Source organism: Stenella coeruleoalba, assembly GCF_951394435.1.
Source record: "Stenella coeruleoalba genome assembly, chromosome: 12".
Taxonomy (NCBI): domain Eukaryota; kingdom Metazoa; phylum Chordata; class Mammalia; order Artiodactyla; family Delphinidae; genus Stenella; species Stenella coeruleoalba.
The window spans coordinates 69,576,481-69,589,270 of NC_137158.1; the positions used below are offsets into that span (position 1 = coordinate 69,576,481).

General features: G+C 39.6%; 1 protein-coding gene across 5 annotated transcripts in view; it reads left to right on the forward strand.

Annotated features, from left to right (window-relative positions):
• PHACTR2 (phosphatase and actin regulator 2) overlaps positions 1-12,790 on the forward strand; it is a gene marked incomplete at its 3' end in the record, with an annotated part of 260,934 nt that overhangs the window by 158,235 nt on the left and 89,909 nt on the right. For all 5 annotated transcript variants that reach the window (XM_079939433.1, XM_079939434.1, XM_079939436.1 and 2 more), the window contains exon 2: positions 7,438-7,605. In XM_079939433.1, coding sequence (XP_079795559.1) covers positions 7,438-7,605 — 168 coding nt within the window. The remainder of the gene's footprint in view (positions 1-7,437; positions 7,606-12,790) is intronic.

Here is a 12,790-nt window from a genome sequence, read left to right on the forward strand (position 1 = left end):
ATCATTTGGTTGAGTTAGTGTTTATCAGGTTTCTCCACTGTGAAGTCCCTCTTTTTCCCTACCTTTCCATCCCGAAGTCTTTTTTTTTTTTAATTATATATATTTATTTTGGGCCGCACTGCACGGCCTGTGGGATTTTAGTTCCCTGACCAGGGATCGAACCCAGGCCCTCGGCTGTGAAAGCGTGAAGTCCCAACCACTGGACCTCGAGGGAATTCCCTATACCGAAGTCTTTTGAAGGAAGTCACCATGTATAGCCCACATTTCAGGGGTGGGGAGTTGAGATCCACCTTCTTGAGAGTGGAGTATCTATATAAATTAATGGCGATTCTTCTGTACAGACTTTTCTGTTATCCCACGTTTATTTATTTATTCAGTATTTATTCAGTATGGACTCACAGATATACTTTGAATTATTATCTAATACTGCACTGTTTATTTTATTGCTCAAGTTGTTCCATCTTTGGCCTGTGGGGCTCTCTTATTGGCTCCTGTGTGACTTTGACATTCTCTCATCAGAATGTTTTTTGAGTGCTTGTTTACTTTCTGGCACTGTAAGATGCTCCAAGCTCACCTAGTATTCTCCTTGCTCCAACCCTAGAAGCAGCCATTTCTGGAAAAAGGTCTGATTCCTTTTACTGGAGAGTGCTATTAGAAACCAAGACCTGAGTGCTCCCTGGGCTGTCATTGCTTCTAGCCCCTCAGAATGAATAGGAAATACATGTGTGTATGCTGAGCCACGTATATACACATACCTGTTACCTATCTGTCATCTCTCTGTCTGTCTCCTTCTTTCTCTCTCTCTTGCCAAAACAGGAGTTCATACTGATGCCTCCAGCTCTAATTCAGTGCCACATGGATCACTCTAGCTTCCCCCTTGCTTATCTGTAACCTTCCTTTCCAAGACTGACAAATCTGGCTCCTAACATCCACCATCTATTTGTTCCATCCAGTTTACAAGTATACCAGTTTCAGAATTAACTCCTAACATTTTTATTCTTCTGTCCCTTTTCACTTCCCTTCCGCTGGTCATTCATCCTACCCCCAAAAGGAAGAGATTTGATCCAACCCAGTGTAAATGCTGATTAGCAGGAGAGGAAGGATCTCCTTCAGACAACTCAAGACAAGGATAGCCACTTGGCTTCCCTAATCCAATCTCGTCTGCGACGGCTCATAGCATCCATTCCTTCTGACCTTGTTGTCCGCTTGGTTCTGTGCCCAGAACTGGATGTAGGCCCCTGTCTGATAGCATGTTTTCTAAGTCACTGTTTTGGGAGAGAGAGGCCTCATGTAGGGGTAGGAAATAAAGTTAAATCTTCCCTAAGTGCGGCCCTAATGTTTCTTTGCCATGTGTTCTGTGGCCTTTAAAGAGGAAGGTGACAGAATTATAGTGGAAACATAAAAACTGTAATAGAAATAAAATATATATATAGTGATATTATTACATAAGCATAATAACTTACAAAGGCACAAAGAAAATAGCCTAGAAGCCATATATTAAGGAAATAAACTTTGGTTTGCTTGTTTTCTTACTTCTTTCAGTACTTGATTTTTTAAAAAATAAATTTATTTATTTTTGGCTACGTTGGGTCTTCATTGCTGCACATGGACTTTCTCTAGTTGCAGCAAGCGGGGGCTACTCTTCATTGCGGTGTGCAGGCTTCTCATTGTGGCTTTTCTTGTTGCAAAGCATGGGCTCTAGGCGCATGGGCTTCAGTAGTTGTGGCATGCAGGCCCAGTAGTTGTGGCTCGCGGCCTGTAGAGTGCAGGCTCAGTAGTTGTGGCACATGGGCATAGTTGCTCTGCAGCATGTGGGATCTTCCCAGACCAGGGCTCGAACCCGTGTCCCCTACATTGGCAGGCGGATTCTTAACCACTTCGCCACCAGGGCAGTCCCTAAGTTCTTGATTTTTAAATGTCAGATGTTTTAGTGCAATGCCCTTTTAATAGGTACATTCTTTGGTCCAATAAAATCACTATGAGTAGTATTATAAGCATATACTTAGTACAGCAGAGTATTATCAACACTTTTTTTTTAACCACATATGAGTTCACTTTGTTTTTGTTAATACTGGGCTTCAAAAATGTATTCTCATTAACCTTCAGATATGTAAGGATAGGGAATTCCCTTGTGGCACAGTGGTTAAGAATCCACCTGCCAATGCAGGGAACTCGGGTTCGAGCCCTGGTCCGGGAAGATCCCACATGCCGCGGAGCAGCTAAGCCCGTGCGCCACAACTACTGAGCCTGCGTTCTAGAGCCCGCGAGCCACAACTAGTGAAGCCCGCGTACGTAGAGCCTGTGCTTTGTAACAAGAGAAGCCACTGCCACGAGAAGCCCGTGCACCGCAACAAAGAGTAGCCCCCTGTCGCCGCAACTAGAGAATGCCCGCGTGCAGCAACGAAGACCCAACGCAGCCAAAAAAATTTAAAAATTAAAAAAAAAAAAAAGATATGTAAGGATATTTAGAGGACAGTTGAGGCCATCTTTGCCACCGTTTTTTCTCAGAGTGGCTATCACTTTCTTTAGAAGGAGTACTGGGGATTCTTTTATTGAGGTTCTTTTCTAAATGATCTTTCACCTACAAAATTTGTGAGGTGGAATGCTCTGCCACATTTGTCTCACTTTCTCAGTGACTGAAATAATTGTGTGGAGAAAAACCAAAAATGAATATCTAGACTATTAGAGAACTATTGAACATTATAAAAATACTACAAACTTGTATTAAATAGGATTAATTTTTCTAGGAATCCTTGTCATTCAGTTCTCAGATCTCAAAGAAAAGACTCTCCAAGTGTATAACTTAATTTATATGATAATTATCTAGCTTCATTTATTTTTGGCTTCTGTGGTCACAGTAGCACTGGGATTGTCTAATTGATAAATTTCCGTTTAAATGAAAAGTAAAATCTTCATGTATTTTCTGGATCTTACTGGGTGGTGGTGCAGGGAAATCCTGTTAGGAATGAGCTTACTTTGGTGGGAAGATAGACTGAGCTGTGTCATTTAAAATGTCTACATTTGAACAGCTAATGACTGTTTTTAAAAATATTTAAATAATATTTACTTGGCTCAATATTCTGTGATAACCTAAGTGGGAAAAGAATATGAAAAAGAATGGATACTTGTATGGGTATAACTGAATCACCTTGCTGTCCACCTGTAACTAACACATCATTGTTAATCAAGTATACTCCAATATAAAATTAAAATTAAAGGAACTTATTTACAAAAACAGAAGTAGAGTCACAGATGTAGAAAACAAACTTATGGTTACCAGGAGATAAGGATAGGGGGATAAACTGGGAGATTTGGATTGACATATACATATATAAAATAGATAACTAATAAGGCCCTGCTGTATAGCACAGGGAACTCTACTCAGTACTCTGTAATGGCCTATATGGGAAAAGAATCTAAAAAAGAGTGGATATATGTGTATGTATAACTGCTTCACCTTGCTGTACAGCAGAAACTAATACAATATTGTAAATCAACTATACTCCAATAAAAAATTTTAAAAAATAATTAAAAGTAAATAAATTTTATTAATCTCCTCCTCAAGGAGATTTTAAATTAATTAATTAATTAAATTAAATATTTTTAAATGTTGATTTCCAGTGTGAAAAAGAAAGTCCTGCTGAATGACAGGTCACTCTTCATAACATGTAAGTGGATCAAAGTAAACATGTAAAACAGGAAAATCAGGGATTTCCCTTGTGGTCCAGTGGTTAAGACTCCTCGCTTCCACTTCAGGGAGCACAGGTTTGATCCTGGGTTGGGGAACTAAGATCCTGCAGGCCGAGTGGCGCGGCCAAAAAATAATAATAATAAATAAATAAAAAGATGGATGTTAAATAAAAATAAAACAGGGAAATCAGACTTTCTTCTGGGCTTTACCTGGCAATTCTTATCTGTGTGTAAATGCCAAATTCACTAGATTTGTTGTGAAAAACTGTTTCAAAAATTTCAAAGTGACTTTAATGGTAAATTGGTCCAAAAGAAAAATAAAAGAATTATCAGTGGCCCTGGCAGTATCCTAGGTGTTTGGAGGAAAGAAGGGAGTAAATATTCTGTTTATACTACTCCAAATCAGGTGGCAGTCCCCTTCATGTTCATGATTTACAAGAAGTACAATGGCCCTGTGGCCAACTGTGCCGACGTATGGTTCCTAATTGCAAGTGTGGTTTACCGTAATAGCCCAATAATTACAAAATTATAGGTGGATTCATTCAATCAGGAAAAAGGAATGTGTGTGCGTTGTTCTGCTGTGGTCATTGGCACTGGCCCAGGCCCCTTCCAGAGGAGAGAAAGACTAAAACTGTAAATGCCAAATAAAGAAAGGAATGACAGTTAATGTCTTATGTAGCTATGAATTTAACATGAAGGCTTTCATTTTGCAACTACCTCATTCAGTCTCCCCATCTGTCACCTTCTGTCACCTAAGGAATATTTAATTTTTGTTTTCGTCTGTTTTTGTCTTCAGGAGAAAAAATAGACTATTCCTTAGTGGTTCAGATCAAAAGCAGAATTTTGATGGAGTGTCAGGCAACCGGATATGTGGGTTGAGAGAAAATGAGAACTAAATGTGTGTCTGTAGGCACGGAGGTGAATTTGAGATGGTAACTTTAGTTCCCATGTTTGTAATAGTCAGTCCTTCTATATTTCACAGCATTTAAATTGTTCAAAATTGAGCCTTCAGCGTAAAGTCTCAGTGGAGAAGAAATACCACATGGTCAGTTTCTCCCTGGGTTTGCCCCTAGTTTAAGGAAGGCAGTTGGACAGGAGTGGAAGTAAAGTAAATAAGGATTTTACTTTTTAACTCTGGCTTAGCTTCCAAATTAGTCCTTCCCGTATCTCCGCCTGCTGCACTGTGGCCAACATGGCTGGGGTAAAGTAGGGTTAGGAACCATTTACAGAAGAATCAGTCACTGCTGAACTTGCATTTCTGCCTGAGATTAGAGTTGACTTTATGAGTGGGAAGAACAGGATTTATCATTCTTGTTTGGAAGGAGAACTTATAAGGATTAAGGTATTGGTATTGTATTGACTGTCCTTTTTCATTCAATTTAAGATTATCCTGGTTCTTGATATGTCAAGTGATTTTTGATTGAAACTTAAAACATTTTTGTATTATATTATGAGACTGTAAATGTTATGGAAACCTTTTGTTTTAACTGGCTTTAACACCTCTCCAGCAAGGGAAGCGAGGGGTGCCACCTCATTACTGCCAGGCGGAGGTAAACACCCAGGTTCTCCCTTCATCCTCTGTTGATATCTGGCGGCAGATATGGGGGGGAAGCGTCTTCATTACTCTTGGGCACGGTTCAATTTCCAGATCCCCACGTGGTCTCTACTGACACCATAGTGGGTGGGGGTGGTCTTGTTCCCACTGAGCAGTGGTTTGATGTTACCCCAATACTGGCAGGGAAGGAGAATAAGAGATACCTCATTACTGGGTATGGGTGGAAGACCAGGTTCCCACATGGTCTCCACTGACAATGTAGAGGATGCTTCATTGAGAGCTGGTGCACAGGAAGGTCCTGGCTCCCTACTTGGTCCTCTCTGACACCACTCTGATAGGGGTTTGGGGGCTCCTCATTAGAGGGTAGAAGTCTACTCTACCCACTCAGCCTTTCTTGGCTTGGGTGGTCATAGTTTCTTCTGTGGTGTTTGGCTGGAGTGGAGCAGTTATTGTCTAAAAGTTTTCTGTCTTGCTGGGCTGTCCCTTTCCTGCTCCTTTGGCTAGAGAGAGCAGGCTTTTGTGAGTTTTTTTTGGTCTGTGCCCATTGGTGTTTTCAGGTTCAGCTGCAAGTCTGGAATACATGAGACTAAAGGAAAACCCAGGGATCTTACCTCCATGTTGTTTCTTAGGTCCTGAGGTCCCAAGCTGGCCTACTTTCTTTTCACCTTATATAGTCTTTTCATGTTTTTTTTATATATAGCATTCAGGGTTTTTTTAGTTGTATGTAGCAGGAGAAGTAGGAAAAAGTAAGTTTACTCCATTTTCCTAGAAGCAGAGGTTCTTGACATTCAATTTTTGTTTTATTTTTCCCAATATTTTATTGTGAAAGTTTTGGAGATGGAAGAATTATGCAGTTAATGACCACACACCCACCACCTAAGTTCAACACTTAACATTTTGCTATATTTTACTATACTGTAAATTTATCCATCTCCATTCCATCTATCCATCAATTTATTATTTTTGATGGACATCAGTACACTTCATCCCTAAACGCATCAGCATGCATGCCATTGATTGGACTTCACTACTTATTTATGGTTTTTTTAACGGTAGATTTTACATAAAGAAAAATCCACAATATCATAAATACCATTTGATGCATTTTGTATAATCCATCCTTTATTGAGATAATTTCCATCACCCCAGGAAAATCCCTCAAGCCTCTTCTCAATTAATTCCCACATCCATTTCACTCCAAGAAGCAACTACTGTCTGGTTTTCTTTCTTTCTTCTTCTTTTTTCTGTTTTCCCATAAATTCATTTTGCCTATTTTAGAACTTCATATACATAGAAGCACACAGTATGTACTCTTCTGTGTGTTGCTGTTTTTTGCCAGCACAATGTTTCTGAGATACATTCACGTTGTTTGTAGGTATCAATGGCTCCTTTTCTTTAAATTGCTGAGTGCTACTTCATTGCATGAAAAATACCATAGTTATCCATGCTTTAGTTGCTTCCCGTTTTTTGCCATTAAAATTTAATCTTTGGGGTAATATAAGTTATCACCATCTTCTTTCTGTTATGAACATAGTGTAAGGCAACTTAAGGTTTGGGGCCTTTCTTCTGATTGATGAAATGATTGAGGCACATAAAGATATGTTCTATTACCTACGACATCCATATTTTCCACGTATTTTTTGTCATTCGTGATAGTTATCAGTTTATTTGAAGCTAGAAACTTTTTTGTAACAAGCAAAAGATAGTTTTAGTATAGTAAAATTTAGAATTTGGCTTCTTGGCACTAAATTTTATTTTGTGAAGGAAAAAAACCTGGTTTTAACTACACTATAACTGTCATTTTCATTACTGAGAATGCCCAACTAGTCTCTGGAGGAACATCCTGTTTCACTTAGAATACTCTATTTCTGCACAAAATATTGATGTAGTTGTTGCAGACGGATTCAGCTGTTTCGCAGACCCTTATTTATCTGGCCTTACCTTTTATGTAGGTCTCTTATTTCTTCTCTGTTTCCTCAAAATGATTATCTAAGGGGACTGTAATTTCTGAATGATTGATTTATTGATTGATATTAGAGGAGTTCTACTGGCAGGGAAATGGGGCAAAATAAACTTTATGTGAGATTCCAATTAAAGTGGGCATGTTTACTTTGAACAGTGCAGGAAGACATAGATGATGTTGTTTCAAACTTTTATTACAGCTTTTCTCTGACTTGACTTTCTTTATACAGTTGACGGACTGGACAAAGCTTCTATAGCAAACTCAGATGGCCCAACAGCAGGCTCCCAAACACCTCCCTTCAAGAGGAAGGGGAAACTCTCCACCATTGGTAAAATCTTTAAGCCTTGGAAATGGAGGAAAAAGAAGACCAGTGACAAATTTAGAGAGACATCAGCAGGTAGGAACATCATAATTTTGTTAGAAGATAAATTGTTAAATTTTCCAAAAGGTAAAAAATCATATCTTGCAGGGTTTTTTTTTTTCAGGGAAAAAATTAATCTATATTTGAAATGAAATTATTTCATTTAAGGGTGAAACAACTTAGGGTTCTGATCTGCCTTCTTTTTCTACTCACTTTGGCTTTCTAACATAGTCTTGCTTTTAAATATGTACTTGTAAATTCATATAAAAAATTAATGTGTAGGGAGAGGGAGGTGAAATGGAAAATTAGAAGTGGAAATGTTATTTGTCAGTATTGTAGCTGCAAGTATCCATTTATACACACACATACGAACACTATTATCTATCTGTCTACTTAGTTCCAGTATCACGATCCTATTTGTCAATGAAGAATTTTTAAAATGTCTTTTAAATGTATTTGTTCTGTGGGCAAAATTTAAATGGCTGTATGAAGGAAAAGTGTTGCTATATTTATTAATTTTAAATTTCCATCATGTCCTTAGGACAAATAAATGGTCTGTGTCCTAGAGGAGTCATAACCCTAATGGTGTGAAAACTTTTTATTGTTATTTTATTTTGTGGATTTGTTAAACCTTAAGAATTACATTATTTAGTACCTTTCATATGGACTTACGGAGGAAGTTGGCCTTAAATCTCAGGCCAGAATTAAGCCTGATTTAAACAAATGTCCAGTATCAGGGTATTGTTTAAGGTGAAAATGAGTTTATATCTTGGTGTAAGTTTAGCTTTCTCCACGTTTGTTGTCTAAAATAATCCCTTCATCAAAATTCCTCACTGCACCAGAAACTAATATTGTCCGTGTATGTACAGGATCACAGAGCATATCTTACTGGTCTGTGCTAAGAGTTGGCCTTTAGTTCTAGCGCTGTGACATAAAAAGGAAAACACCATCAATAGCACAAGGGTGTAGGATAGAGACACCAGGGCTTCCTAAAGAAAATTGTCTCTGCTGCTTTTGCAGCTGTATCATTTCTTTGAGCATTTAATATTTAAAAAGAAATAATGATACTATTTCTGGGATTTGTTTTAAAATGATCCTGGAGGAGAGGGGAGTATAGATGAAAGATCGGTCCCAAGTTGGTAATATATGGGGTTCATTATTCTCATATCTCTACTTGTAGGTACTGGAAAGTTTTGGCAATAAAAAGATAGGCAAAGACAAAAGACTTGCCTTAGGAGCAAATAATGATGGTTTGCTTTTTGAATCCTCTTTAGTTCCTAACTGGCTTCTTGGGTTGGGAGCAGTGGGAAGGGATGAACACAGTGCTGTGCTGAGGGAGGACACCTGGGTTCTAGTTGTGTCCTTGCCACCAAGGTACCGTGTGACCTTGAGCAAGTCAGCTCAGAATTGAATGAATTGAATTCTAATGTGCTTTCAGTTCCAGATTCTGTGTGGATCCTTGACTCCTTCCAACCCCTGACTGGGCATCTTGTTCTTCCTTGTTCTGCAGTTGTAGATGGAAATACACTGGTCTTCTTAAGTACTTCCCGCTCAGGTTTCTCTAAGCATTGGGGGAGTCTAGCTCTTCGAGTTACCATGGATAACCAAGATGGGAATAGGGCTCTGGACAGTAGCATTAAGAAGACATTAAAAAGAGATGATGAAAGTCTCTTCATTTGTCTCTCTTGCCCTTTTCCTGGGTCTGGGCTGCTACTGTCTCTCTCCCTAAAGTAGGAACAATTACAAAGAACTTCCCTTCATCTTTTCTTGTCACTCTTTTTAATTATTTTAATAGTAGGGAGGCTGTAACATTTCTACCAACCCAGAATATTTAAGAAAAGTCATTTTAGACAGCATTAAGTGTTATTTTATATTATCCCATATTTATTGAGGATAGCCTAGCAATCTTTGTATTCTGTTTCCTTTTCAAATTCACACAAGATTTTATATAAGTTGAGCTCCAAGAAGTTATTTATGGGTACTATATTTCTAGTTCCTAAAGACTACCGAACCACATTAAAAACCTGAGAAAGTTATTAGATATATCATCAGATTGTTTTTTGTTTTTTGTCTTTGCATCAAAATTGTGACATAACAGAATAAAGACAAGCCAAGTGGATGTGTTAACAATTCATTGTGAATTTTTCTGCTACATTTACTTGCATCATTTCTTTTTAAATATATTTATTTATTTTTGGCTGTGTTGGGTCTTCGGGCTTTCTTCATCGTGGTGCGCAGGCTCCTCATTGTGGTGGCTTCTCTTGTTGCAGAGCACAGGCTCTAGGCACACGGGCTTCAGTAGTTGCAGCACGCGGGCTCAGTAGTTGTGTCTCATGGGCTCTAGAGTGCAGGCTCCATAGTTGTGGCACGCGGGCTTAGTTGCTCCACGGCATGTGGGATCTTCTCGGACCAGGGCTCGAACCCATGTCCCTTGCACTGGCAGGCGGATTCTTAACCACTGCGCCACCAGGGAAGTCCACATCATTTCTTTTTAAACCCATGTTATTACTAATGTTTTATTTGAATTTCGTAAGATGTTATCAAGTGTCCCAAGTACTTTACTGTCTATATATATATATATATATTTTTAATTCAATTTCTGCTGAGTTTTATGGAATGTATTAGTAAAGCTTAAAATAAATGGAGGAACGAAGTGGTGTAACAAGTTTTTTTTTCACATTGAGGAAAGATGTCACATCTAGAGGAAAACTGATGCATTTGGAAATAACCAAGAGTAGGGTGTTTTCTTCTCTAATACATTGTCTCAAACAGTGAAATCTAGGGGTTTGGGTATGACCAAGGCCAGCTCCATCAAAGAACACCTTAGGCAAGATCCATAATATTTTAGGATATGAAAGAATATGAATTTCTTCCAAGAAGAGTAACTCTTTTTCGTTTGTCCTTCTCCTAAGCTCTTGGCTTTACAGTCATATGGACATGAATCTTACTGTGTTCTATTACACAGCGATTAATACCACTTTTCTTAGTGTAGGGGTCTGTGGTAGGAATTTTTAAGTGATGGTAGATAGGATGCAGCACTGATTTATTAATGCCACTGTAATAAATGCCATTGTTCTCACATGTTCATGGTGGTGGAAGTTAAGAAAGGTCCTGTGTTCTGTCTGCTTGGTAGTCCTTGAGTCAACTAGATTTTGAAAGGCTGTCTTGTCCTATAAGGCTGGCTGGGCTTATGCCCCGACTTCGAGTTCTCTGGCCTTGTTTTAAAGCAGCAAGTTACCTGTATCTTCAACTCTGTTTAGAATGGTCCATAGGCTATTGGGTTCTAGGGCAGAGTAGTCTTTTCTATTTACTTTCCCTTGGTGAGTCTTTTCTTCGGTTTTCATCTCCTGACTGAAAGCGTCCTCCTTTGGTTCCACCTAAGCTCCATCCCTTCCCTAACTTTAGAACTCAAAATCTCATTTACGCTTTTTTTCCTACATAATCATTTCTTCCCTTTTTTGGGGGGGGGTGGTGGTGGTGGGTAGGTAGTGGTGGCTGAGGTGCCTCCCTTTGGGTCTTTACGTATGCGTTCATCTCCCCAAAGCTGACAATACAAACAAACAGGCTGTTCCTCTAACTTCTACATGGGTGGTTACAACTAAGACCAAAGGTCTTCAAAATCTACCCTGTGTCTGCTGCTTCCACTTCCCTCCTGCACTCTCATGTCTTTCCTTCTGCAGTCTGCCCCTGCATCCAGCACTCCACTGAGGGGACTCCAAGCCTCCCAATCCTGACATTTAGTGTTATTCTCTCATTTTCATCCATCTCAGTCTCTACAAGATGCGCCATTGCTGTTGTGTCCCTCCTTGCTTTACAAAATAGCTCTTACTTGATTTACACAAGGTGTCATCATCTTGGTTGTCTTTGACTTTTCTTTCTCTTTTGTCCCCTCTCTTCCCCTTCCCATTTCCCCTAAACCTGTGCAAGAGAGGTTCGCTACCTGTCTCAGCCCTTCTCCTTTTGTGAACGTGCCCTTCCTCACCCTTCTTTCTTCTCAGTGCCCACATCTCTCGAACCCAGGCACATCTCCTCGAGCACCTCATGGGCAGTAGTGCCTGAGGACTGTGTGTTAACGCAAAACCCATTCTTATGGTCTACATAGATCTACACTGAAAACGTGGTACATGCCAGGCACTGATTAATTTGCTTCTGGGTGTCAATTTTTTACTTAAAAAGCAGAATTTTGTAGTGAGAATGTTAAGAAACTTGCATCAGATTTTGCTCTCACACAGTGAGGGGAGGCATTCAGTTAAGTTGGACTGTAAGACTGCAGAGTTAGACCGAGAAATTTTCACAACGAGAGGTTACAGTGTCTACAAGCAGAAGAATTGCTGTGAATACGTGCTGTGTGTCCCCCGGTTTAGAAGAGAGGGTCTGTAACCTATGACCACACTCAGTTCTTCCTCAAACCACTGAGTGGCTGGGCAGGTGACTGGAGTAGCAACCATCTAATTCCACCCCTCCCTAAAGGTATCCCAGGCTTTACACAGGATATGAGATACCAACATTGATCTTTTACAAGAATGACTCTTTGACATTGTTTAAGGCAATGGCACCAAACAGAGAACCTACAACTTGATTCTTTATTCTCTTCAACACATACCCACAGTTAACACTTAACATTGGCTTAACATCTGAAATGTCTTCAGCTTAATTATCTTTACTTTTTTCATAACTTCTGCTTTCACAAACACTTCTGTGTTTGGGGATAGTATTAAAATGTAATTTCAGGAATAGAAACATTATTTTTGGTGAAGCAAGATAGAAAATTTAAAGTTCACGCGGCAGCAGTAGCAGTCGCCGGAAGGTCTCATTATGCTCACCCTACTTGTCTTTCACGCGTTAACTTAAACTTTCGTTTTAGAGAGGGAAGGTACTGACACCTGCTCTGAATGAGCACAGAGAGGGAGCAGAGAGGGCGCGGGAAAGTCCTATGTACAAATACTTTCCAAACCAAAGTAGATCCCCTGCCGTCCCCAGCTACCCCTGCTATTGCAGACGTGGCTTTCTTTGGCATCCAGGCTTTGACCACGGAGTTCTTTGATTCGTCCTTGCCTTTTACCATCTTCTACATTCTGTTAGTTCCTAAACCTTTTATTTATTTCTCCTAGTGCAGGCCTCTACCATCAGCCTTTCCTCTCGGTCCCCATTGTCTGGTCCTCATCACTCTGTGTCTCAATTATTGCAGGTGGCCTCTTTGCTCTACTTAGGTATTAGCTGT